This window comes from Leuciscus leuciscus (genome assembly GCF_965113295.1).
Source record: "Leuciscus leuciscus genome assembly, chromosome: 18".
In the NCBI taxonomy this organism is placed as follows: domain Eukaryota; kingdom Metazoa; phylum Chordata; class Actinopteri; order Cypriniformes; family Leuciscidae; genus Leuciscus; species Leuciscus leuciscus.
Window position 1 is genome coordinate 36,457,817 of NC_138742.1, and position 27,898 is coordinate 36,485,714.

The window sequence follows — 27,898 nt, forward strand, 5'->3', positions numbered from 1 at the left end:
CAACCCATAATAGCCGACTTCCTGTTGGGCTGGCGTAAAAAGTAAAAGTACGAAAGTTGTTCGGCCCGATGAGATCTATATGTGTACCGAGTTTCATATTATTACATGCAAGCGTGTCTGATTTATGGACCAAGTTTTCGGACCCCGTTCAAGGGGGCGCTGTCGAGCCCCCCTGCCACGCCCGGGTACCAGCTTCAGCCCGGCCCTGATGGCCGCGGGTTCTGACCCGTGTGCAAAGTTTCAAGAGTTTTCGAGCACGTTAAGGGTCTCAAAAGTGCCCGAAAGGTTGACAGAAAAATAAGAATAAATATAGATATATATAAATATAGCTGCGAGCAGCGATTGCGGGCCCAAGCCGGTGGCACCGCCACCCTGGTGCCTTTAGTTACACTAAAGCCACCGGGGTGGCGGTGTCACCGGCTTGGGCCCTCCATCGCTGCTCGCAGCTATATTTATATATATATATATATATATATATATATATATATATATATGAAGAGTTCAGATGCAAAAGCCTCTAAGTGCCATCTGAAATTTTCTTCTAGAATGATCATTTTTATCAAGCTCGTATATTTAAGTTCAGTAATTTCACTTAAATGGCAATGAAAATTACCTATTAATCGTCATTTAAGTGAAATTACTGAACTTAAATATACAAGCTTGATAAAAATGATCATTCTAGAAGAAAATTTCAGATGGCACTTAGAGGCTTTTGCATCTGAACTCTTCATATATATATATATATAAATAAATGTAACAAAAAATATATACATTATATATATGTAACAATAAATAAATAAATAAATAAATATATATATATATATATATATATATATATATATATATATATATATATATATATATATATATATATATATATACTGTAAATATGGTGTGCATCCACGGCGAGGAACGGGCAGAGAAGAGCGAACGTTTTTTAGTTCATTCCTACTTCCATAGGAATTAATTGAAAACGCTCGCTCTGCACCATTATCCATGTCAGTGCGGACAAACATATTTTACTTTCATTTTTAAGTTAGCAATTCAAAAGCCCCCAGCAGTGTCACACGTTGATTAACCGATGGTAAAATATTCCTCACCGTCACATACCGGTACCTAGTATATTTTATATAGATACAATAGGCCTACCTGACTTTGAACACAAGAGGGCAGTATAGCACTATGAATGACATATTTTAAAAAGAAAATTTGGACAAAAAAAACATTCTGGATGTTTTTAAACTTAAACAATTATTAAATAGAAAAAAAAAAGAATAAAATGGGTTTAGTTCTGATATTTGTATAATTTTATATAGAAATACATGGTGTATAATTACATTTTAAGAAGATAGGAGGTTTTTAGTGTTTCCTTTTTTGACATTACTTTAATCCCTCGCCATAGCAAAACCGTTTGAGATATTTATTATGCGTTTACAATTTAGCATCTTTAATGTATTTTCATCATGTTGAAAAAGTGTTGTGGGAATAAAATAAACCACTTAAGAGGACTGGGTAAAAATTCAGAGGCTGATTGAGCAAAGAAATCCACATTCAAACCAAAATATCTGACTTCCTGTTGGTCTGAGCTAATGACTGTAAATTAGAAAGTTGTCCGGCTTGATGAGACCAATATACGTACTGATTTTTATAACTGTGGGTAAAACTAACCCCCCCACTTTTGTCAAAAGCATTTTGAAAGTGACACACTTCCTGCTACCAATTGGTGGCGCTATAACTTTGACTCACAATAGTTACATCCATCTGATCGGCCTCTTACCACGAACACACTGCTGAAGTTTCATCAAGATCAGTTAATGTGTGCAGAAGTTATAACACTTCGTGTTTCTCTTTTCTCGCCATAAATTCGTTTCCTCGCCATGGCCAAACCGTTCGAGATATCAAAAATCCGTCCGCAATTTAGCATCCTCAATGTCTTGACTTCATGCTGACCGAGTTTTGTGGGGATTGGACGAATTCTCTAGGAGGAGTATTTCACATTCCACAGCAAGCGTTTTCCAAACAACCCATAATAGCCGACTTCCTGTTGGGCTGGCGCAAAACTTAGAGCACGAAAGTTGTTCGGCCCGATGAGATCTATATGTGTGCTGAGTTTCATATTAATTCATGCAAGCTAGTTTGATCTATGGACCAAGTTTTCGGACCCCATTCCAGGGGGCGCTGTTGAGCCCCCCTGCCACGCCCGGGTACCAGCTTCAACCCGTCCCTGATGGCAGGGGGTTCCGACTTGTATGTAAAGTTTCAAGAGTTTTTGAGCACGTTAAGGACCCCAAAAGCCCCTGAAACCTTGATTTAACAATATAAAAGCAATAGTCAAATCCCCCCTCCCCTCACACACACAGAGACACAGAGAGAGGTAGAGAAAATTCTTCAGAAAATCCACATTCAAACCAAAATATCTCTCTTCCTGTTGGTCGGAGATCGTTAATGTAAATTAGAAAGTTGTCCGTCTTGATGAGAACAATACACATACCAAGTTTTGTTTGGTGTTGATAAAACTAACCCCCCCACTTATGACTAAAGGTGGCGCTACTGAGCCCCTCACCACGCCCGTTTCTGAAACTTTGCACATGTCTACGGGCTAATAAATGTGATGTGTCTGTCGAGTTTCATCCAATTTCAAGTATGTTAAGAGTCTCAAAAGCATCAAAAAAGAATATTAAAGTTTGAAGCGTTGCCATGGCAACAGTATTAAAGATATCAAAAATCCTTTCACAGGTCTACATCTGCCGTGTGTTTACATTATACACATAAACTTTGAAGCAAATCGGGTAAAAATAAGAGGGTGATTTCAAAGCATTTTGAAAGGGACACACTTCCTGCTGCCAGTTGGTGGCGCTATAACTTTGACTCACAATAGTCACATCCATGTGATCGGCCTCTTACAACGAACACACTGCTGAAGTTTAATCAAGATCAGTTAATGTATGCTGAAGTTATAATACACTTCCTGTGTCCCTTATTCGCCATCAATTCGTGTCCTCGCCACGGCCAAACCGTTCAAGATATCAAAAATCCGTCCGCAATTTAGCATCTTCAATGTCTTGTCTTCATGCACACCGAGTTTGGAGGCGATTGGATGAATTCTCTAGGAGGAGTACATCTAATTCCACAGCATGCGTTTCCAAACAACCCATAATAGCCGACTTCCTGTTGGGCTGGCGTAAAAAGTAAAAGTAGGAAAGTTGTTCGGCCCGATGAGATCTATATATGTACCGAGTTTCATATTATTACATGCAAACGTGTCTGATTTATGGACCAAGTTTTCGGACCCCTTTCAAGGGGGCGCTGTTGAGCCCCCCTGCCACGCCCGGGTACCAGCTTCAGCCCGGCCCTGATGGCCGCGGGTTCTGACCCGTGTGCAAAGTTTCAAGAGTTTTCGAGCACGTTAAGGGTCTCAAAAGTGCCCGAAAGGTTGACAGAAAAATAAGAATAAATATAGATATATATAAATATAGCTGCGAGCAGCGATTGCGGGCCCAAGCCGGTGGCACCGCAACCCCGGTGCCTTTAGTTACCTAAAGGCACCGGGGTGGCGGTGCCGCCGGCTTTGGCCCTCCATCGCTGCTCGCAGCTATATATATATATATATATATATATATATATATATATATATATATATATATATATATATATGTGCGCGCATCTCACGGCAACTTGTTTTCTCATTACTGAATGATTCAGCATTTTGAACGAATCGGTTGACTCAAAGATTCAATGATCAATCCATAAACATCTGTCTCAATCATGAATGACTCAGTCATTCGAACGAATCGTTTGAATGAATGAATCAATGACTCGCTCATTAAGACGGTCGCCTGGCGACACCTAATGGCGGTTTAGTGTTATGTTTAAAAGTATCATTCTTTCCAACGTGTGTGCACCATTATCAATGTCCGTGCGGACGTCCGAATTTTACTTTCACTTTTATATTAGCGATTTAAAAGCACCCGCTCGTGTCACACGTCGATTAACCGATGGGAAAATATCCTCACAGTCATATACCTAATACATTTATATTTAAATACAATATAGGCCTACCTAGTAAAAAGTTTAATATACTATTTGTATATCCTTTTGGACACAAGAGGGCAGAATAGCCCTATGTTTGCTTTTTTGTTGAACCAAATAGCACTAAATAGCCTGTTTTTAACTTTTTTTATACTTCTTGAATTGCAAAAACAGAATAAAATGGGTTTAGTTCTAATATTTGTATAATTTTATATAAAAATAAACGGTGTATAATTACATTTGTAGAAGATATGAGATGTTTTCTGATTCCTTTTTTGACATTACTTTAATCCCTCGCCATATCAAAACCGTTTGAGATATTCAATATCCGTTCACAATTTAGCATCTTTAATGTATTTTCATCATGTTGAAAAAGTTTGGTGTGAATAAAATAAACCACTTAGCAGGACTGGGTAAAAATTCAGAGGCTGATTTTGCAAAGAAATCCACATTCAAACCAAAATATCTGACTTCCTGATGGCCGGAGCTAATGAATGTAAATTAGAAAGTTGTCCGGCTTGATGAGTACAATATACAAACTATTTTTTTTTTACTGTAGTTAAAACTAACCCGCCCACTTTTGTCAAAAGCATGTTGAAAGTGACACACTTCCTGCTGCCAGTTGGTGGCGCTATAACTTTGACTCACAATAGTTACATCCATCTGATCGGCCTCTTACCACGAACACACTGCTGAAGTTTCATCAAGATCAGTTAATGTATGCAGAAGTTATTCCACTTTGTGTTTCTCTTTTCTCGCCATAAATTCGTTTCCTCGCCACGGCCAAACCGTTCGAGATATCAAAAATCCGTCCGCAATTTAGAATCCTCAATGTCTTGACTTCATGCACACCGAGTTTGGTGGGGATTGGATGAATTCTCTAGGAGGAGTACTTCGCATTCCACAGCAAGCGTTTTCCAAACAACCCATAATAGCCGACTTCCTGTTGGGCTGGCGTAAAACTTAGAGCACGAAAGTTGTTCGGCCCGATGAGATCTATATGTGTACCGAGTTTCATATCATTACATGCAAGTGTGTTTGATTTATGGACAAGTGTTCGGATCCCGTTCCAGGGGGCGCTGTTGAGCCCCCCTGCCACGCCCGGGTACCAGCTTCAGCCCGGCCCTGTTGGCCGCACGTTCTGACCTGTGTGCAAAGTTTCAAGAGTTTTCGAGCACGTTTAAGGCCCCAAAAGCCCCTGAAACCTTGAAAAACAGGAATTTTAAACAAATCTCACTCAAAAGACAAATCCCCCCACCCCTCACACACACAGAGACGCAGAGGCAGAGAGAGAGAGGGAGAGAATTCTCCAAAAAATCACATTCAAACCAAAATATCTCACTTCCTGTTGGTCACAGCTTATGACTATAAATTAGAAAGTTGTCCGGCTTGATGAGAACAATATACATAACGATTTTTGTGACTCTACTTAAAACTAAGCCCCCACTTATGACTAAAGGTGGCGCTACTGAGCCCCTCACCACGCCCGTTTCTGAAACTTTGCACATGTCTACGGGCTAATAAATGTGATGTGTCTGTCGAGTTTCATCCAATTTCAAGTATGTTAAGAGTCTCAAAAGCATCAAAAAAGAATATTAAAGTTTGAAGCGTTGCCATGGCAACAGTATTAAAGATATCAAAAATCCTTTCACAGGTCTACATCTGCTGTGTGTTTACATTATACACATACAGTTTGAAGCAAATCGGGTAAAAATAAGAGGGTGATTTCAAAGCATTTTGAAAGGGACACACTTCCTGCTGCCAGTTGGTGGCGCTATAACTTTGACTCACAATAGTCACATCCATGTGATCGGCCTCTTACAACGAACACACTGCTGAAGTTTAATCAAGATCAGTTAATGTATGCAGAAGTTATAACACACTTCCTGTTTCCATTATTCGCCATCAATTCGTGTCCTCGCCACGGCCAAACCGTTTGAGATATCAAAAATCTGTCCGCAATTTAGCATCCTCAATGTCTTGACTTCATGCTGACTGAGTTTGGAGGCGAATGGATGAATTCCCTAGGAGGAGTACATTAAATTCCACAGCATGCGTTTCCAAACAACCCATAATAGCCGACTTCCTGTTGGGCTGGCGTAAAAAGTAAAAGTACGAAAGTTGTTCGGCCCGATGAGATCTATATGTGTACCAAGTTTCATATTATTACATGCAAGCGTGTCTGAATTATGGACCAAGTTTTCGGACCCCGTTCAAGGGGGCGCTGTCGAGCCCCCCTGCCACGCCCGGGTACCAGCTTCAGCCCGGCCCTGATGGCCGCGGGTTCTGACCCGTGTGCAAAGTTTCAAGAGTTTTCGAGCACGTTAAGGGTCTCAAAAGTGCCCGAAAGGTTGACAGAAAAATAAGAATAATAATAAATAATCCTACCGAAAACAATAGGGCCTTCGCCCTTTCAGGGCTTGGGCCCTAATAATAATAAATAATCCTACCGAAAACAATAGGGCCTTCGCCCTTTCAGGGCTTGGGCCCTAATAAATAATCCTACCGAAAACAATAGGGCCTTCGCCCTTTCAGGGCTTGGGCCCTAATAAATAATCCTACCGAAAACAATAGGGCCTTCGCCCTTTCAGGGCTTGGGCCCTAATAATCCTACCGAAAACAATAGGGCCTTCGCCCTTTCAGGGCTTGGGCCCTAATTAAAGCTGCAAGCAGCGATGAAAGGGCCCTCGCACCCGTGCCATCAACACTCGGTGGCTTTAGGAAGACAGAGCATGGTTGGGAAATGTACATTTAAGGAGGTATATATAGTAAGAGTATGTCAAAGTCAGTTACAAAATGTTTTGTATAATGGTGATAATAGCATGCTTCATGATTCAGCTAAGTGTTGCTAGCATTTTTAGTCTGTTTCTAGCATGCTTAGTACACAATAATTATGTGGTTAGTACTGCATTACTGTGTTAACCATGTCAGTTTCTGTTGCCAGTAGGTGGCGTTATGACTATAACTGAATATGAGCATGGATGTGTGTTCAGGACAGAACTCTTATCATACGTGTGAAGTTTGGTGCAAATTGGACATTGCCTTCTTGAGTAACAACAAAGTCATGTTTCATTGAATTAGCGTTCTTTAGCACTTAGCTAAGCATTGTTAGCATGTTTTAACATGTTTCTAGCATGTTTAGAACTCAATGGCATTTTTAACATGTTGCTAGAACGGCATCAACGTGTTAAACATGTCACTTCCTGTTGCCAGTAGGTGGCGCTATTACTATAACTGAACATTTTCATGTAGATGTGTTCAGGCCATGACTCTTATCAAAAGTGTGAAGTTTGGGGCAGATTGGACATTCCATGCCTGAGTTACAGCAAATTCCTATTTAATTGCAATAATAGCATGCTTTAGCACTTAGCTAAGAGTTTGCTAGCATGTTTTAGCATGTTTCTAGTATGTTGTTAGCATGTTTAACACTTGCTGGCACTTTTTTATATGTTATTAGGAGTCCATAACAGTGTTAAACGTCACTTCCTGTTGCCAGCAGGTGGCGCTATGACTATAACTAATTATGAGCATGGACATGTGTTCAAGAGATAACTCTTATCAAACGTGTGAAGTTTGGGGTAGATTGTACATTGCCTTCTTGAGTAGCAACAAAGTCCTGTTTCATTGAATTAGCATGCTTTAGCACTTAGCTAAGTATTGCTAGCATGTTTTAACATGTTTCTAGCATGTTTAGAACTCAATGGCATTTTTAACATGTTGCTAGAACGGCATCAACGTGTTAAACATGTCACTTCCTGTTGCCAGTAGGTGGCGCTATAACTATAACTGAATTTAGGTTAGGTTAGGTTAGGTTAGGTTAGGTTACTTTTATTGTACCCGTAGGTAAATTTGTTTTACAGTGCAATGACTATGGCATCCAATACAAAAACACACAAACACAGAACACTCCACAACACATAGGGACAAATAAGTAAATACTCATACTGAGTAAAGTGCTCTCAAAACATTAAATGTGGTCTTTGTAAAAGAACCTAAAAAAGAACCTAAAAACAAACAACTTAAAAATAAAAAAAAATAAAAAAATAAAAATAAAAAAAAACCCAATTTAAACTAAAAACAGATCAAAATCATAAAACCCTAGTACAACATTTCTGAGAACCACCTCTACACTTTGTTAATCATATTAATCGCATTTGGTACGAAGCTGCTCTTATATCTTTTCGTTCTACACCTTGGGACTTTATACCTCCTCGCAGACGGCAATAACTGAAACTCACTGTGCAGGGGGTGAGAGTCATCATCTAAGATTGAGAAGGCCATCCTTTGTAACTGTTTGGTATACAGGGATGCCACTCCTGGTTTAGACTCACCTATCAAACGACCAGACCATTTTACTATCTGGTCTAACTGATTTTTTGCCTTTATGGATATATGACCATACCATACTACAGTGGAGAAGGACAACACAGATTCAATAAAAGCATGATAAAACATTTTCATTATTGTTCGGTCAAGATTAAACACAGATAATTTCCTTAGGCAATACAAACGCTGGTGCCCCTTTTTGCACAGAGCCTCACAATTCTTTTCAAAATTCAGTTTCTCATCAATAATAGTCCCAAGGTATTTGTATGATTGTACATACTCTATTGTTTGGCCTTTAATTGAGGTAGGTTCACTTGGATGAGTACTTTTCCTAAAATCAATGATCATATCCTTGGTCTTTGATATATTAAGCTGTAAGTAAGATTCCTCACACCAATTGACAAAATCCTCAATAATTGGGCCATGTGAGGTCTCATTCTCCTTAAGTAAACTCAAAATAACTGAGTCATCCGCATACTTTATGATAATTCTGTTATCATACATGCTTTGACACATATTTGTATATAAAATAAATAAAAGTGGAGACAGCACACATCCTTGAGGAGACCCTGTAGAGGAACTCCTCTGTTCAGATAAGACACCATTAACTCTGACTCTCTGTGTTCTGTTAGTTAAGAAATCCAAAATCCAACCCATCAAATTATTGCTTAACGCAAACTGATCTAAGAGCCTCTTGATTAAAATGTGTGGTTGAATTGTATTAAAAGCTGAAGAAAAATCAACAAATAAAAGTCTAGCATGTGTCCTCTGGCCATCCAAATGTCTTAATAGCAAATTTAGCATTGTGACTGTAGCGTCATGTACTCCTCTGTGAGGTCTATATGCAAACTGCATAGGGTCCAATTTATTTTCGGTCAACCTTAGGATCTCAGACCTCACTATATTCTCAAAGATTTTCATTAAAACGGAAGTCAAAGCAACCGGCCTAAAATCATTAATCATCTTAGGGCCACTGCATTTAGGGACAGGGATGACCACCGCATCCTTCCAGAGGATCGGTACATGTTGTGTCTTCAGAGACTTATTATAAATCTCATGAAATACAGGGCTCAGTTCTTTTGCACATGACTTTAATAGCCTGCCACAGATGCCATCAGGACCTGGGCTTTTATTTGCCTTTACAAGTCTAAAAGCTTTTTCAACCTCCTGAAGGTCGATGTTAAAATGCTGATCATCCATTAATTTAAAATTCAACTCCTGAATTTCTTTACTGAAATCCAAATTGTCAAAACGACAGTAAAAGTAGTTTAGTGCATTTGCCAGTTCAAAATCAGAATTAAAACCATTTAAAATAACCTGATTGCTACAGTTTGAGTTCTGAAGGCCTACTATGGTTTTCATATTTGCCCATGCTGAGCCAGGATTTTTGGATGCCATCTTATTTTCTAATTTTTCCTTATAGCTTTGTTTAGCTTTAAGGATTTCAGTCTTCAAATCCTTAGTAGCCACATGTAAGTCCATAGTTGTTCCGTGTTTAAATGCAAATTTTTTCCTTTGTAAACAGGACTTTACTGATTTAGTAACCCAGGGCTTATTGTTGGAATAGATTTTGACCTTTTTACATGGGATTATCATGTCCCTGCAAAAAGCCATATATGAGCATGTAACATCCACCATTAAGTCCAAATCGTCACCACAGGCCTGTTTAAAAATATCCCAATCTGTACAGCTGTAACAGTCTTGTAGACAGGACACATCATCTTCTGACCACACTCTGATGTCCTTAGTCACTGTTTTCTCCCTTTTTAAAACAGTCTTATATGTAGGCAACAAATGGACACAATTGTGATCTGACGAGCCCAAGGGGGCCAGAGGAATAGATTTGTATGCACCTCTCACCGATCCATAACACAAATCTAAAGTCTTTCCCCGTCTGGTCGGACAGGAGACATACTGATGGAAAGTTTTAAGAGTCTGTTTTAGGGAGACATGATTAAAGTCACCAAGGATGAAATTTGGTGCCTCCGGTGAGATTGACTGTAACCTCTGTACAACATCAAATACTGTACTAGTAGCCGACGCGGAGTTCGCCTTCGGATGAATGTAAACTGTTGTAATAAAAATCTGAGGGAACTCTCGAGGTAGATAAAACGGTCTCAGGGACACCGATAAAAGTTCTATATCAGGCGTACAAATACGCTCTCTGACAGTAACACATGAGCAATATCGCTTGTTGACATACAAACATACCCCTCCTCCTTGGGTTTTCCCCGTCACCTTTGATAGTCGATCCAAACGAAAAGGGGCTCCGAATCCATCCATACACAAATCGACGTCCCGGTCACTCTCTGTGAGCCATGTTTCAGTAAATGCCATAATACAACAGTTCATAAAATCCTTTTGGTAGCGGACATTTCCTTGAAGCTCATCCACTTTGTTCCTCAGTGATTGTACATTTCCCATAATCATCGAAGGCAATGGAGCCCGGTTGAAACGCTGTTTCTTTAGGCGAGTTTTTACGCCGCCTCGTTTGCCCCTTTTCCTTTTCTTTACCGTGTCCCTTGCTTCCTGGTAATCCCTTCGAATCGAATTTGGTACATTCAACATTAGATTTTCCCGAGCTGGGTTACTGTTCTTGAGCTGCAACAATGTCTCTCTCGTATATGTTGTCCTCCCTTGGCATAAAGCCCCGCAAGTTTTACCGGCGGCCATTCAGTACATCACAAGCCATAACGCAAAAAGATAAAAAGCATCCATTTCGACTAAATGTAAAACTTTAAGAGCACTCCTTCAGTAGAAACATAAAAACGGATAAAAACTTTTAAGACACTAAAACAAAAGAAACGTCATCAAACATACACGAGGACGCCGAACACTCATTCACTGCCAGTCGCTGCGTGCGCATGCGCCATCGCAGCGACTGCGATGAGCATGGACATGTGTTCAGGCCATGATTCTTATCAAACGTGTGAAGTTTGGGGCAGATTGGACATTCCATGCCTGAGTTACAGCAAATTCCTATTTAATTGCAGTAATAGCATGCTTTAGCACTTAGCTAAGTGTTTGCTAGCATGTTTTAGCATGTTTCTAGTATGTTGTTAGCATGTTTAGCACTTGCTGGCACTTTTTTTTATATGTTTTTATATGTCCACAACAGTGTTTAACATGTCACTTCCTGTTGCCAGCAGGTGGCACTATGACTGTAACTGAATATGAGCATGGTCATGTGTTCAGGACAGAACGTTCATTAAAAGTGTGAAGTTTGGCGCAGATTGTACATTGCCTTCTTGAGTAACAACAACATCCTGTTTCATTGAATTGGCATGCTTTAGCACTTAGCTAAGTATTGCTAGCATGTTTTAACATGTTTCTAGCATGTTTAGACCTCAATGGCATTTTTAACATGTTGCTAGAATGGCATCAACGTGTTAAACATGACACTTCCTGTTGCCAGTAGGTGGCGATATTACTATAACTGAATATTCTCATGTAGATGTGTTCAGGACAGAACACTTATCAAAAGTGTGAAGTTTGGGGCAGATTGGACATTCCATGCCTGAGTTACAGCAAATTCCTATTTAATTGTAATAATAGCATGCTTTAGCACTTAGCTAAGAGTTTGCTAGCATGTTTTAGCATGCTTCTAGTATGTTGTTAGCATGTTTAGCACTTGCTGGCACTTTTTTATATGTTATTAGGAGTCCATAACAGTGTTAAACATGTCACTTCCTGTTGCCAGCAGGTGGCGCTATGACTATAACTGAATATGAGCATGGTCATGTGTTTAGGACAGAACTCTTATTAAACGTGTGAAGTTTGGGGCAGATTGGACATTCCATGCCTGAGTTACAGCAACTTCCTGTTTCATGGCGAAACATCGAAATTTGTCAGGCCGCCGAGGACCCGCCCTTCGACGAAAACTCAAGATCTTCGCAATTTAACGTCGCAAAGGCCTTAAGATTACACTCACCAAATTTGAAGATGATCAGATTAAAACTGTAGGAGGAGTTCGTTAAAGTACGAGGCCTGAAAATGGCAAAAACTGCACAAAAATCTGAGAGGAAGTTCAAAATGGCTGACTTCCTGTTGTGTTTAGGGCTATGCTCCAAGAGACTTTTTTGTAGGTATTAGGTCATTACACGTATGTACCGAATTTTGTGCACGTACGTGGAACGTTGCGGGAGGCGCACTCTGTTGAACTTTTATAGGTGGCGCTATCGAGCCATTTTGCCCCGTCCAATTCTGAAAACCTATATCAGATGTAAATTTTCGCCAGTTCTGACGCGTGTGCAAAGTTTCGTGAGTTTTCGGGCATGTTTAGGCCCTCAAAAATGCGATTCAATGCGGAGAAGAATAATAATAATAATAATTAAAGCTGCAAGCAGCGATGAAAGGGCCCTCGCACCCGTGCCATCGTCACTCGTTGGCTTTAGGAAGACAGAGCATGGTTGGGCAATGTGCATTTAAGGAGGTATACAGTATATAGTAGTTGCTAGCATGTTTAGTATGTTTTTAGCATGCTTAGTACACAATAGGTATGTGGTTAGTACTGCATTACTGTGTTAACCAGTTCAGTTTCTGTTGGCAGTAGGTGGGGTTATATATCTGAATATTGCTTTGTAGATGTGTTCAGTGCAGGACTTTTATCAAGTATGTGAAGTTTGGGGCAGATTGGATATTGTATGTTTGAGTTACAGCAAATTCATATTTAATTGCAGTAATAGTATGGTTTAGTACTTATAGTGTTTACTAGTATGTTTTAGCATGTTTCTAGTATGTTGGTAGGATGTTAAGCACCTACTGGCATTTTTTTTATATGTTATTAGGAGTCCACAACAGTGTTTAACATGTCACTTCCTGTTGCCAGCAGGTGGCGCTTTGACTGTAACTGAATATGAGCATTGTCATGTGTTCAAGACAGAACGCTTATCAAAAGTGTGAAGTTTGGCGCAGATTGGACATTGCCTTCTTGAGTAACAACAACATCCTGTTTCATTATATTAGCATGCTTTAGCACTTAGCTTAGTATTGCTAGCATGTTTTAACATGTTTCTAGCATGTTTAGAAGTCAATGGTATTTTTAACATGTTGCTAGAACGGCATCAACGTGTTAAACATGACACTTCCTGTTACCAGTAGGTGGCGCTATTACTATAACTGAATATTCTCATGTAGATGTGTTCAGGCCATGACTCTTATCAAACGTGTGAAGTTTGGGGCAGACTGGACATTCCGTGCCTGTGTTACAGCAAATTCCTATTTAATTGCAGTATTAGCATGCTTTAGCACTAAGCTAAGTGTTTGCTAGCATGTTTTAACATGTTTCTAGTATGTTGTTAGCATGTTTAGCACATGCTGGAACTTTTTTATATGTTATTAGGAGTCCACAACAGTGTTTAACATGTCACTTCCTGTTGCCAGCAGGTGGCGCTATGACTGTAACTGAATATGAGCATGGTCATGTGTTCAGGACAGAACGCTTATCAAAAGAGTGAAGTTTGGCGCAGATTGGACATTGCCTTCTTGAGTAACAACAACATCCTGTTTCATTGAATTAACATGCTTTAGCACTTAGCTAAGTTTTGCTAGCATGTTTTAACATGTTTCTAGCATGTTTAGAAGTCAATGGCATTTTTAACATGTTGCTAGAACGGCATCAACGTGTTAAACATGACACTTCCTGTTACCAGTAGGTGGCGCTATTACTATAACTGAATATTCTCATGTAGATGTGTTCAGGCCATGACTCTTATCAAACGTGTGACGTTTGGGGCAGACTGGACATTCCGTGCCTGTGTTTCAGCAAATTCCTATTTAATTGCAGTATTAGCATGCTTTAGCACTAAGCTAAGTGTTTGCTAGCATGTTTTAACATGTTTCTAGTATGTTGTTAGCATGTTTAGCACATGCTGGAACTTTTTTATATGTTATTAGGAGTCCACAACAGTGTTTAACATGTCACTTCCTGTTGCCAGCAGGTGGCGCTATGACTGTAACTGAATATGAGCATGGTCATGTGTTCAGGACAGAACGCTTATCAAAAGTGTGAAGTTTGGCGCAGATTGGACATTGCCTTCTTGAATAACAACAACATCCTGTTTCATTGAATTAACATGCTTTAGCACTTAGCTAAGTTTTGCTAGCATGTTTTAACATGTTTCTAGCATGTTTAGAAGTCAATGGCATTTTTAACATGTTGCTAGAACGGCATCAACGTGTTAAACATGACACTTCCTGTTACCAGTAGGTGGCGCTATTACTATAACTGAATATTCTCATGTAGATGTGTTCAGGCCATGACTCTTATCAAACGTGTGACGTTTGGGGCAGATTGGACATTCCGTGCCTGAGTTACAGCAAATTCCTATTTAATTGCAGTAATAGCATGCTTTAGCAATTAGCTAAGTGTTTGCTAGCATGTTTTAGCATGTGTCTAGTATGTTGTTAGCATGCTTAGCACTTGCTGGCACTTTTTTATATGTTATCAGGAGTTCACAACAGTGTTAAACATGTCACTTCCTGTTGCCAGCAGGTGGCGCTATGACTGTAACTGAATATGAGCATGGTCATGTGTTCAGGACAGAACGCTTATCAAACGTGTGAAGTTTGGCGCAGATTGGACATTCCATGCCTGAGTTTCAGCAACTTCCTGTTTCATGGCGAAACATCGAAATTTGTCAGGCCGCCGAGGACCCGCCCTTCGACGAAAACTCAAGATCTTCGCAATTTAACGTCGCAAAGGCCTTAAGATTACACTCACCAAATTTGAAGATGATCAGATTAAAACTGTAGGAGGAGTTCGTTAAAGTACGAGGCATGAAAATGGCAAAAACTGCACAAAAATCTGAGAGGAAGTTGAAAATGGCTGACTTCCTGTTGTGTTTAGGGCTACGCTCCAAGAGACTTTTTTGTAGGTATTAGGTCCTTACATGTATGTACCGAATTTCGTAAACGTACGTGGAACATAGCGGGAGGCGCACTCCGTTGAACTTTTATAGGTGGCGCTATCGAGCCATTTTGCCCCGCCCAATTCTGAAACCTATATCAGATGTAAATTTTCGCCAGTTCTGACGCGTGTGCAAAGTTTCGTGAGTTTTCGAGCATGTTTAGGCCCTCAAAAATGTGATTAAATGCGGAGAATAATAATAATAATAATAATAATAATAATAATAATAATAAACAGAGCAATTCCAAGAGGGTCCTCACACCATCGGTGCTCGGGCCCTAATAATAATAATAATAATAATAAACAGAGCAATTCCAAGAGGGTCCTCACACCATCGGTGCTCGGGCCCTAATAATAAACAGAGCAATTCCAAGAGGGTCCTCACACCATCGGTGCTCGGGCCCTAAAAAGAAAGAAAGAAAGAAAGAAAGAAAGAAAGAAAGAAAGAAAGAAAGAAAGAAAGAAAGAAAGAAAGAAAGAAAGAAAGAAAGATTAATTAGTTAGAAAGAAATATAGATTAGTTAAAAGGAAAGAAAGAAAGATAGATTAGTTAAAAAGAAAGAAAGAAAGAAAGAAAGAAAGACAGAAAGACAGAAAGATTGAGTATGTAGAAAAAAAGAAAGAAAGAAAGAAAGACAGAGGTTATTTAGAAAGAAGGAAAGATAGACTAGTAAGAAAGAAAGAAAGAAAGATTAATTAGAAAGATAGAAAGAAAAAGAAAGAAACAAAGAAATGAAAGACAAAGATGGATTAGAAAGAAAGAAAGATAGATAGATAAAACAGTTTGAAGATAGATAGATAGATAGATAGATAGATAGAAAAGGTTTGAAGATAGATAGATAGATAGATAGATAGATAGATAGATAGATAGATAGATAGATAGATAAAAATTGTTTGAAGATAGATAGATAGATAGATAGATAGATAGAAAAGGTTTGAAGATAGATAGATAGATAGATAGATAGATAGATAGATAGATAGATAGATAAGGTTTGAAGATAGATAGATAGATAAAAATAGTTTGAAGATAGATAGATAGATAGATAGATAGATAGATAGATAGATAGATAGATGGATAGATAGATAGAAAGAAAGATTAATTAGTTAGAAAGAAAGAAATACAGATTAGTTAAAAAGAAAGAAAGAAAGAAAGATAGATTAGTTAAAAAGAAAGAAAGAAAGAAAGAAAGAAAGATTGAGTAGAAAGAAAGAAAGAAAGAAAGAAAGAAAGAAAGAAAGAAAGAAAGAGGTTATTTAGAAAGAAGGAAAGATAGACTAGTAAGAAAGAAAGAAAGAAAGATTAATTAGAAAGAAAGAAAGAAACGAAGAAATGAAAGAGAAAGATGGATTAGAAAGAAAGAAAGATAGATAGATAGATAGATAGATAGATATATAGATAGATAGATAGATAAAAATAGTTTGAAGATAGATAGATAGATAGATAGATAGATAGATAGATAGATAGATAGATAGATAAAAATAGTTTGAAGATAGATAGATAGATAGATAGATAGATAGATAGATAGATAGAAAAGGTTTGAAGATAGATAGATTAGTTAAAAAGAAAGAAAGATTGATTAGTTAAATAGAAAGAAAAATATAGATTAGTTAAAAAGAAAGAAAGAAAGAAAGTTTAATTAGTTAGAAAGAAAGAAATATAGATTAGTTAAAAAGAAAGAAAGATAGATTAGTTAAAAAGAAAGAAAGAAAGAAAGAAAGAAAGAAAGAAAGAAAGAAAGAAAGAAAGAAAGACAGAAAGATTGAGTAGGTAGAAAAAAGAAAGAAAGAAAGAAAGAGGTTATTTAGAAAGAAGGAAAGATAGACTAGTAAGAAAGAAAGAAAGAAAGAAAGAAAGAAAGAAAGAAAGAAAGAAAGAAAGATTAATTAGAAAGAAAGAAAGAAAGAAAAAGAAAGAAACAAAGAAATGAAAGACAGAAAGATGGATTAGAAAGATAGATAGATAGATAGATAGATAGATAAGGTTTGTAGATAGATAGATAGATAGATAGATAGATAGATAGATAAGGTTTGAAGATAGATAGATAGATAGATAGATAGATAGATAGATAAAAACTGTTTGTAGATAGATAGATAGATAGATAGATAGATAGATAGATAGATAGATAGATAGATAGATAGATAGATAGATAGATAGATAGATAGATAGATAGATAAAAATTGTTTGTAGATAGATAGATAGATAGATAGATAGATAGATAGATAGATAAGGTTTGAAGATAGATAGATAGATAGATAGATAGATAGATAGATAGATAGATAAGGTTTGAAGATAGATAGATAGATAGATAGATAGATAGATAGATAGATAGATAGATAGATAGATAGATAGATAGATAGATAAAAACTGTTTGAAGATAGATAGATAGATAGATAGATAGATAGATAGATAGATAGATAGATAGATAAAAATTGTTTGAAGATAGATAGATAGATAGATAGATAGATAGATAAGGTTTGAAGATAGATAGATAGGTAGATAGATAGATAGATAGATAGATAGATAGATAGATAGATAAGGTTTGAAGATAGATAGATAGATAGATAGATAGATAGATAGATAGATAGATAGATAAAAACTGTTTGAAGATAGATAGATAGATAGATAGATAGATAGATAGATAGATAGACAGATAGAAAAGGTTGTAAGATAGATAGATAGATAGATAGATAGATAGATAGATAGATAGACAGATAGATAGATAGATAGAAAAGGTTTGAAAATAGATAGATAGATAGATAGATAGATAGATAGATAGATAGATAGATAGATAGATAAGGTTTGAAGATAGATAGATAGATAGATAGATAGATAGAAAAGGTTTGAAGATAGATAGATAGATAGATAGATAGATAGATAGATAGATAGATAAGGTTTGTAGATAGATAGATAGATAGATAGATAAGGTTTGTAGATAGATAGATAGATAGATAGATAGATAGATAGATAGATAGATAGATAGATAAGGTTTGTAGATAGATAGATAGATAGATAGATAGATAAGGTTTGTAGATAGATAGATAGATAGATAGATAGATAGATAGATAGATAGATAGATAGATAAGGTTTGTAGATAGATAGATAGATAGATAGAAAAGGTTTGAAGATAGATAGATAGATAGATAGATAGATAGATAGATAGATAGATAGAAAAGGTTTGAAGATAGATAGATAGATAGATAGATAGATAGATAGATAAGTTATTAGTTAGACAGAAATAGCTTAAAGCTTAATTGAGTATCAATGGTTTACATTAAACATAGTTCAAACAGACATGGACTTTTGGTCAATGAAAGTCTATGGGATTTTTATGATTTTTAATATTAATTTTTAAGAAAACCATAACTCAAACCAGTCTGAAAAGATATAGCACACCAAGTCAGAACAGTATGAAGGTCTGACCCGAGTTTGGAGTATGTAGCTTGAACGGTCTAGGAGGAGTTAGAGTTGAACATTTTTGGGTCAGAAGAATAAGAAGAAGAAGAAGAAGAAGAAGAAGAAGAATAAGTTTAAATAGGATTTCAGTAAGTTGGCTTTCTCAAGCCAACTTAATAATAAGTTTAAATAGGATTTCAGTAAGTTGGCTTTCTCAAGCCAACTTAATAAGTTTAAATAGGATTTCAGTAAGTTGGCTTTCTCAAGCCAACTTAACTAGAAAAAAAGTTTGAGTTGGCTTGAGAAAGCCGGACCAGATAGTTTGAAAGAAATAAAAGTAGTTAGGAGTTTGAAGTAGTTTGAAGTTTAAAGTAGTTTAAATTTTGATTGATAAATTAGTTATAAAGAAAGAAAAAATATTAGTTAGAAAGAAAAAGATAGATTAGTTAGAAAGAAAGATTAGTTAGAAAGATAGATTAAAAGAAAGATTAGTTAGAAAGAAAGAATGAAAGAAAGAATGAAAGAATGAAAGAAAGACTGATAGTTGGAAGGAAAGAAAGAAAGAAAGAAAGAAAGAAAGAAAGAAAGAAAGAAAGAAAGAAAGAAAGAAAGAAAGAAAGAAAGAAAGAAAGGACTTGTGGATTACAAAGAAAGAAACAAAGTTGAAAAAGAAAGAAAGAAAGAAAGAAAGAAAGAAAGAAAGAAAGAAAGAAAGAAAGAAAGAAACTGATTAGTTGGAAGGAAGAAAGGAAGAATGGTGGATTAGTTAGAAAGAAAGAAAGAAAGAAAGAAGATAGATTAGTTAAAAAAAGAAAGAAAGATTGATTAGTTAAAAAGAAAGAATGATAGATAGATTAGTTAAAAAGAAAGAAAGAAAGAAAGATAGATAAGTTAGTTAGAAAGATAGATAGATTAGTTAAAAAGAAATAAATAAATATAGATTAGTAGAGAAGTTAGTTTGAAAGATAGATAGATTAAAAAGAAAGAAAGATAGATAAGTTAGTTAGAAAGATAGATAGATTAGTTAAAAAGAAAGAAAGAAATATAGATTAGTAGAGAAGTTAGTTTGAAAGATAGATTAAAAAGAAAGATAGATAAGTTAGTTTGAAAGATAGATAGATTAAAAAGAAAGAAAGATAGATAAGTTAGTTTGAAAGATAGATAGATTAAAAAGAAAGAAAGATAGATAAGTTAGTTTGAAAGATAGATCAATTAAAAAGAAAGAAAGATAGATAAGTTAGTTAGAAGGATAGATTAGTTAAAAAGAAAGAAATATAGATTAGTAGAGAAGTTAGTTTGAAAGATAGATAGATTAGTATGAAAGATAGATAGATTAAAAAGAAAGAAAGATAGATATATAGATTAGTAGAGAAGTTAGTTTGAAAGATAGATAGATTAAAAAGAAAGAAAGATAGATATATAGATTAGTAGAGAAGTTAGTTTGAAAGATAGATAGATTAGTATGAAAGATAGATAGATTAAAAAAGAAAGAAAGATAGATAAGTTAGTTAGAAAGATAGATAGATTAGTTAAAAATAAATAAATAAATATAGATTAGTAGAGAAGTTAGTTTGAAAGATAGATAGATTAAAAAGAAAGAAAGATAGATAAGTTAGTTAGAAAGATAGATAGATTAGTTAACCCCCTGAAGTCGGCTGTCTCGCCGGCGATACCAGCTCGCTTTTTTTTTTATCAGTTCAAAAGAGATTAATTTTGCTCTGTTGACTTTGATATTACAAACACGTGTCATACATCAATCGATTCTGTTAAATGTGTATTATTTTTGTGTATACTCACAATAAAAACAAAGTGTTTTGCTTTTTGACAAATAAAGAAAAATAAACACGAAGCGAGTTCTGCCTTCTCTCTGCCAGTGTAGTCCATTCTGAAACGCGTCCGAAAATGAACAATAACTCCGCGAATCCTTCTCACACAGACACGTGATATATGTCTTTATGAAGCTTGAAATCTCTTCTTTTAAACGAAGTAATTTATATAAAAAACAAATATTCTCAGCTTATGTAATCCGTTTGAAAGCAAGGAGAGGTACCGTTTTTCCTTCTGCTTCATTATCTCTATAATGAGCTGAGGCCGCCCCGCCCCCGGCGCTATTCAAATGGTAAATAGTTTAGGTAATCTATTTGCATCGCACACGCCCCCCGATCAATGCCATAAAAACACAGTCTCTTCATCCGATTCACTGATAGTTCATCGCGCTCCGAGGATGGCACGTTTCTCCGGTAAAGACGCCCTTCAGATGATTCTGGACAGCGAGGAAGAATTCACCTTTTCCTCAGAGGAAGATTGCAATTCGGACGATGAACGGGTGCATTTTCAAGAGCGAATTGATCCCGCCGAGGATACATGTTCTGAGTAAGTTGTTTACTGTTATATAATTATTTTTCTGATAATATAGAACTCATATGAATTTTCAGACTATATTTTGCCTAGTTTTGGCTAGCTTTTGACATCTTACAGGAACGATTGCCTTACAATATCCCTAACATTCGTGTATACGCTCAAGTGTAAACTTTTTTAAATGTAATATTGCTCTTTAAACATATTTGTATATGAAATATATTTCACTCAGTTTTGATTAGCTTATGACACTGGTTAAAATGCTAAAATACTGCCTTATGCGTAATGTAGCATGTTTGTGAATATCTGCTTAGGTGTAATGTGATTTAGTGCAAATATATTTCAGCCTCTGGTAAAATATGTGATAGGCTACTGTCTAAATACATTATATTTTTATATAAATGTTCGGTTTTGGTTAGCCTATGACAGTGTTTATCATGCTTCAATACTGCCTTATGCGTAATGTAGCATGTTTGTGAATATCTACTTAGTTTATATAATGTGATTTAGTGCAAATATATTTCAGCCTCTGGTAAAATATGTGATACTGTCTAAATACATTATATTTTTATATAAATGTTCGGTTTTGGTTAGCCTATGACAGTTTATCATGCTTCAATACTGCCTTATGCACATATGTTTGTGAATACAGGTGTAAATTTTTTAAATGTAGTGTAGTGATCGTTCGCGAACGATCCGTTCATTGCGTGCGTCACTAAATGCATGCGGTGTATATAGCCCATCAACAGATACTCGCGGTGACGCGGTCTATGGCCCATAAATAGATATTTCTCCATCCTATGGCCTATCAACAAAACATTGTGTGTCCATAACCATCAATTGCTCATCAGTTTACTTTGAATAATGTATGCTAACAGTTTTACTTTGTTGTTGTTTTTTTAGGAATGTGTCAAGCTCTCCTTCTCCAGCACCCCGCAGAGGGCCACGCAGGTGTCGTTCAGTTCTCAGTGCGATGGAGAATCATACTGAGTAAGTGCATAGACGTAATATTTTACAGATGAAATGTAGCCTGATTGTGTTTACAGCGTCATAATATAAAAGTAGCCTACCTATTCTTGTGTGAAATGACAAAAAAACGTTGTCTTTTTTTATCCATGGCCATTAGTGATCGATAATGATAATACAATTTCTTTGATTGTGTTATCAGCATGCTCACGTGTTTTGTTTTGTTTTTTTTTGTGTTTTTTTTTTACAGATGTGACAATGAACATGTCCAAGCACCTGTCCCGAAGAGAGCCAAGGCAAACAAGCAGGCAAGCAACAGGCAGTCCACTCTGGCATGGAAAACAGAGACTGATGTTGACATGGTTCCACAGACTGTGCGCTTCCGTCCTGCACGGGAAACTGGACCACAACTGAGCCCTGTTGACTCACATTCACCCATGAGTCTATTCAAACAATTTTTTTCAGAAAGTGCTGTCTCAACTCTGTGCCACAACACCAATGCCCAGGCTGCCAAGGCAACTGCAAAGGGCAGCAAATATAAATGGACAGATGTCAGCATCAGTGAGATGTATCGCTACATTGGGTTGCTATTTTACATGGCCATGGTGAAGGTCAGCTCCATCAGCGACTACTGGCGGCAAAGCAGTGTTTTCTCCGTACCCTTTCCAGCTACAGTTATGTCCCGGGACAGATACCGCATCATTTCATGGAATGTGCACATGAGTCACCCAGATGCAGATATGGATAATGACAGAAAGAGGGGCACACCTGAACATGACCGTCTTTGCAGGGTCAAACCTCTCATGGACACGATCCGTCAGGCTTGTAAATCCATCTATCATCCTAAAAGAAACTTAGCTGTGGATGAAAGAATGGTGGCATGCAAAGCACACACAGGTATGACGCAGTACATGAAAGCCAAGCCAACCAGATGGGGTTTCAAGTTGTTTGTTCTTGCAGACTCATCGAATGGATACACTGTGGACTTTTCTGTGTACACAGGAAAGAACAACTTTCCCACAGGCCATGGACTGTCATATGATGCTGTAACATCTCTTTTAGACCACACATTTTTAGGTTCTGGGTACCATGTGTACATGGACAATTTTTATACAAGTCCAAAGCTCCTCAAAGACTTGTTTGCAATGAAGTTTGGTGCATGTGGGACTTACAGGGACAACAGGAAGGACTGCCCTCGGAATGCAGCTAATTCACTCTCTAAAAAATCTGCCAGGGGATCCATCAGGTGGATTCGCGATGGCCCTCTTGTATTTGTGAAGTGGATGGACACACGAGAGGTATCTGTCTGTTCTACCATCCATCCTGCTTATACAGGAAACACTGCGCAGAGGAGGGTGAAAACGCAAGATACATGGAGGACAAAGACATTTCCATGTCCTGCACCTGTGACTGAATACAACAAGCACATGGGGGGCGTTGACCTGTCTGATCAGCTGATACAGTATTACACAACACAGCACAAAACCATGAAGTGGTACAGAAAGATTTTTCTACACTTCTTGGACATTGCTTCCACCAACTCTTTCATTGTGCACAAAGAGCTACATGGTAACTTGTCCCATAAAGAGTTTATGGAGCAACTTATCACAGAGCTCTGTGGTGTGTCACAGAAAACGGCACCAAAACGGACCGATAGTGACCATGTACCGGTTCCAGGAGCTGAGCTGACTTCAGATGACAGGGATGTTGCCACAGTTGGTCGCCGCTCATGTGTGCATTGCAAAGCAGTGCGTGGTAAAAAGCAATTAACACCATGGAAATGCCAGGCATGCAATGTTCACTTATGTCTTCAACTGAACAGGAACTGTTTTCAAGAGTGGCATAAAGATGTGTGACTGTGTTCAGATGTGTGTGCTCTGCTGACCACCTTCCACTAACCATCAGAGTTCAGAAATCATTCTGATATGTTTTTTTGTTGTTTTTTTTGCTCACATTTGATTCGCTTAGAGCCCGCATCAACGGGGCATAAGCATTTACTGTGAGATACCTGCCTTTACTTTTGTTTATTTATCGCTCACAATTGCTTTGTTTATAGCCGACTGATTATTTTTTTTATTTACTGTAGAATATACAGCCACATCAAATAAGCTTTTGTTTAGCAATTTCTGCTCATATGTTCTATATATATATATATATATATATATATATATATATATAAAATACAATTTTTGTCAAAAATAAAGTCATCAACTAAGATGTTAGCTGTTCCAATGTTGGCTATATTCAAACTAATGAATACATATGATAAAATGTAGGCCTATAATCATTTTTTTACAAAGAAAGAGTACACTTGAAATATTGTTGAAATTGTAATTATTGTTGTAATTGTAACCTTTTTAATAAAATAGCAAAACATATTTACAAGATAGATGTAAGCAAAATCTTAAATGGTCAATAAAAGCCTTCTTCTAAATATATCTTTTGTCATTGCATTGTGGCTCAGTCAGTGTCACACCTGAATGAATGGCTAATTATGCAAAGTGGGTGTATTTTAAGGTGTAAACCACTCCTCCTTCACGCCCACCTCGCATATTGGCTTTGCAAGCAAAACCTGTCTTACACAATTTAAATCAATGTACTGTTTTCTGTGAACGATAAAGCAAGACTATTTTCACATAATTTTGAAGCCAGAACCCGAAGCGATAACATCCATTTGTCAAAAGTCTTATTGACGCATATTTAGTATGAGTTTTGTGATCTTGTTTCAGCAACTTTCATTTTTATTTTGTTCAATAACCACGCATAAACATTATTCTCTTAAAAATACAAACATCTACATACTTGTTGCTCACATATTATGCTAGCCCTGTTTGTGCTATATAGAGTGAATTTACACCTTTGCCATTAACATGTTTATAAATAACTGAAAAAAGCACTAATGTCAGGGCATGTCAAAACATCCCAAGGGCCCCAAAAACACCTTAGACCTCAGAGGGTTAAAAAGAAAGATGGATTAGTAAGAAAGAAAGATAGATAAGTTAGTTAGAAAGATAGATAGATTAGTAAGAAAGAAAAATAGATATGTTAGTTAGAAAGATAGATAGATTAGTAAGAAAGAAAGAAAAAAGATAGATAAGTTAGTTAGAAAGATATATAGATTAGTTAGAAAGAAATATAAGTTAGTTAGAAAGATAGATTAGTTAGAATGAAAGAAAGATAGATAAGTTAGTTAGAAAGATAGAAAGATTAGTAAGAAAGAAAGAAAGAAAGAAAGAAAGAAAGATAGGTTAGTTAGAAAGATAGATTAGTTAGAAAGAAAGAAAGATAGATAAGTTAGTTAGAAAGATAGATAGATTAGTAAGAAAGAAAGAAAGAAAGAAAGAAAGATAGATCGATAAGTTAGTTAGAAAGATAGATAGATTAGTTAGAAAGAAAGACAGATTGATAGATAGATAGATAGATAGATAGATAGATAGAAAACGTTTGAAGATAGATAGATAGATAGATAGATAGATAGATAGATAGATAGATAGATAGATATGGTTTGAAGATAGATAGATAGATAGATAGATAGATAGATAGATAGATAGATAGATAAGGTTTGAAGATAGATAGATAGATAGATGGATAGATAAGGTTTGAAGATAGATAGATAGATAGATAGATAGATAGATAGATATAGAATGGTAGTTTAATTGAGTCTAGGGCTTCAGAGAATTTAGATTTGAGATTTTGGCTTGTACACTAATGGGCTACCGTAGTCTTGGCTCAATTTGAGCAGTCTGCAATGAAAGTCTATGGGATTTTTATGATTTTGAATATTAATTTTTAAGAAAACCGTAAGTCAAACCAGTCTGAAAAGATATAGCACACCAAGTCAGAACAGTATGAAGGTCTGACCCGAGTTTGGAGTATGTAGCTTGAACGGTCTAGGAGGAGTTAGTGTCCCAAAATTTGCGGTCAGAAAAAGAAGTAAGAAGAAGAATAACTAGAAAAAAAGTTTGAGACAAACTTTAAGTTGGCTTGAGAAAGCCGGACCAGATAGTTTGAAAGAAATAAAAGTAGTTAGGAGTTTGAAGTAGTTTGAAGTTTAAAGTAGTTTAAATTTTGATTGATAAATTAGTTATAAAGAAAGAAAAAATATTAGTTAGAAAGAAAAAGATAGATTAGTTAGAAAGAAAGATTAGTTAGAAAGATAGATTAAAAGAAAGATTAGTTAGAAAGAAAGAATGAAAGAAAGAATGAAAGAAAGACTGATAGTTGGAAGGAAAGAAAGAAAGAAAGAAAGAAAGAAAGGACTTGTGGATTACAAAGAAAGAAACAAAGTTGAAAAAGAAAGAAAGAAAGAAAGAAAGAAAGAAAGACTGATTAGTTGGAAGGAAGAAAGGAAGAATGGTGGATTAGTTAGAAAGAAAGAAAGAAAGAAAGAAAGAAAGAAAGAAGATAGATTAGTTAAAAAAAGAAAGAAAGATTGATTAGTTAAAAAGAAAGAATGATAGATAGATTAGTTAAAAAGAAAGAAAGAAAGAAAGAAAGATAGATAAGTTAGTTAGAAAGATAGATAGATTAGTTAAAAAGAAATAAATAAATATAGATTAGTAGAGAAGTTAGTTTGAAAGATAGATAGATTAAAAAGAAAGAAAGATAGATAAGTTAGTTAGAAAGATAGATAGATTAGTTAAAAAGAAAGAAAGAAATATAGATTAGTAGAGAAGTTAGTTTGAAAGATAGATTAAAAAGAAAGATAGATAAGTTAGTTTGAAAGATAGATAGATTAAAAAGAAAGAAAGATAGATAAGTTAGTTTGAAAGATAGATAGATTAAAAAGAAAGAAAGATAGATAAGTTAGTTTGAAAGATAGATCAATTAAAAAGAAAGAAAGATAGATAAGTTAGTTAGAAGGATAGATTAGTTAAAAAGAAAGAAATATAGATTAGTAGAGAAGTTAGTTTGAAAGATAGATAGATTAGTATGAAAGATAGATAGATTACAAAGAAAGAAAGATAGATATATAGATTAGTAGAGAAGTTAGTTTGAAAGATAGATAGATTAGTATGAAAGATAGATAGATTAAAAAGAAAGAAAGATAGATAAGTTAGTTAGAAAGATAGATTAGTTAAAAAGAAATAAATAAATATAGATTAGTAGAGAAGTTAGTTTGAAAGATAGATAGATTAAAAAGAAAGAAAGATAGATAAGTTAGTTAGAAAGATAGATAGATTAGTTAAAAAGAAAGAAAGAAATATAGATTAGTAGAGAAGTTAGTTTGAAAGATAGATTAAAAAGAAAGATAGATAAGTTAGTTTGAAAGATAGATAGATTAAAAAGAAAGAAAGATAGATAAGTTAGTTAGAAAGATAGATAGATTAGTTAAAAAGAAAGAAATATAGATTAGTAGAGAAGTTAGTTTGAAAGATAGATTAAAAAGAAAGATAGATAAGTTAGTTTGAAAGATAGATAGATTAAAAAGAAAGAAAGATAGATAAGTTAGTTTGAAAGATAGATAGATTAAAAAGAAAGATAGATAAGTTAGTTTGAAAGATAGATCAATTAAAAAGAAAGAAAGATAGATAAGTTAGTTAGAAGGATAGATAGATTAGTTAAAAAGAAAGAAAGAAATATAGATTAGTAGAGAAGTTAGTTTGAAAGATAGATTAGTATGAAAGATAGATAGATTAAGAAGAAAGAAAGATAGAGAAGTTAGAAAGATAGATAGATTAGTTAAAAAGAAAGAAAGAAATATAGATTAGTAAAGAAGTTAGTTTGAAAGATAGATTAAAATGAAAGAAAGATAGATAAGTTAGTTAGAAAGATAGATAGAATAGTTAAAAAGAAAGAAAGAAAGATAGATTAGTAGAGAAGTTAGTTAGAAAGATAGATAGATTAGTTAAAAAGAAAGATAGATTAGTAGAGAAGTTAGTTTGAAAGATAGATAGATTAGTAAGAAAGAAAGATAG

General features: G+C 35.7%; 1 protein-coding gene across 1 annotated transcript; it reads left to right on the plus strand.

Moving 5' to 3' along the window:
• The first annotated feature begins 976 nt into the window (after positions 1-976).
• On the plus strand, positions 977-24,080 carry LOC309481275 (piggyBac transposable element-derived protein 4-like). Its single transcript, XM_082146150.1, has 4 exons — positions 977-1,069; positions 20,289-21,029; positions 21,918-22,004; positions 22,231-24,080. Exons 2-4 carry the CDS (start codon positions 20,773-20,775, stop codon positions 23,834-23,836), a joined length of 1,950 nt encoding a protein of 649 aa, XP_082002276.1. The 5' UTR covers positions 977-1,069; positions 20,289-20,772; the 3' UTR covers positions 23,837-24,080.
• Positions 24,081-27,898: the final 3,818 nt, after the last annotated feature.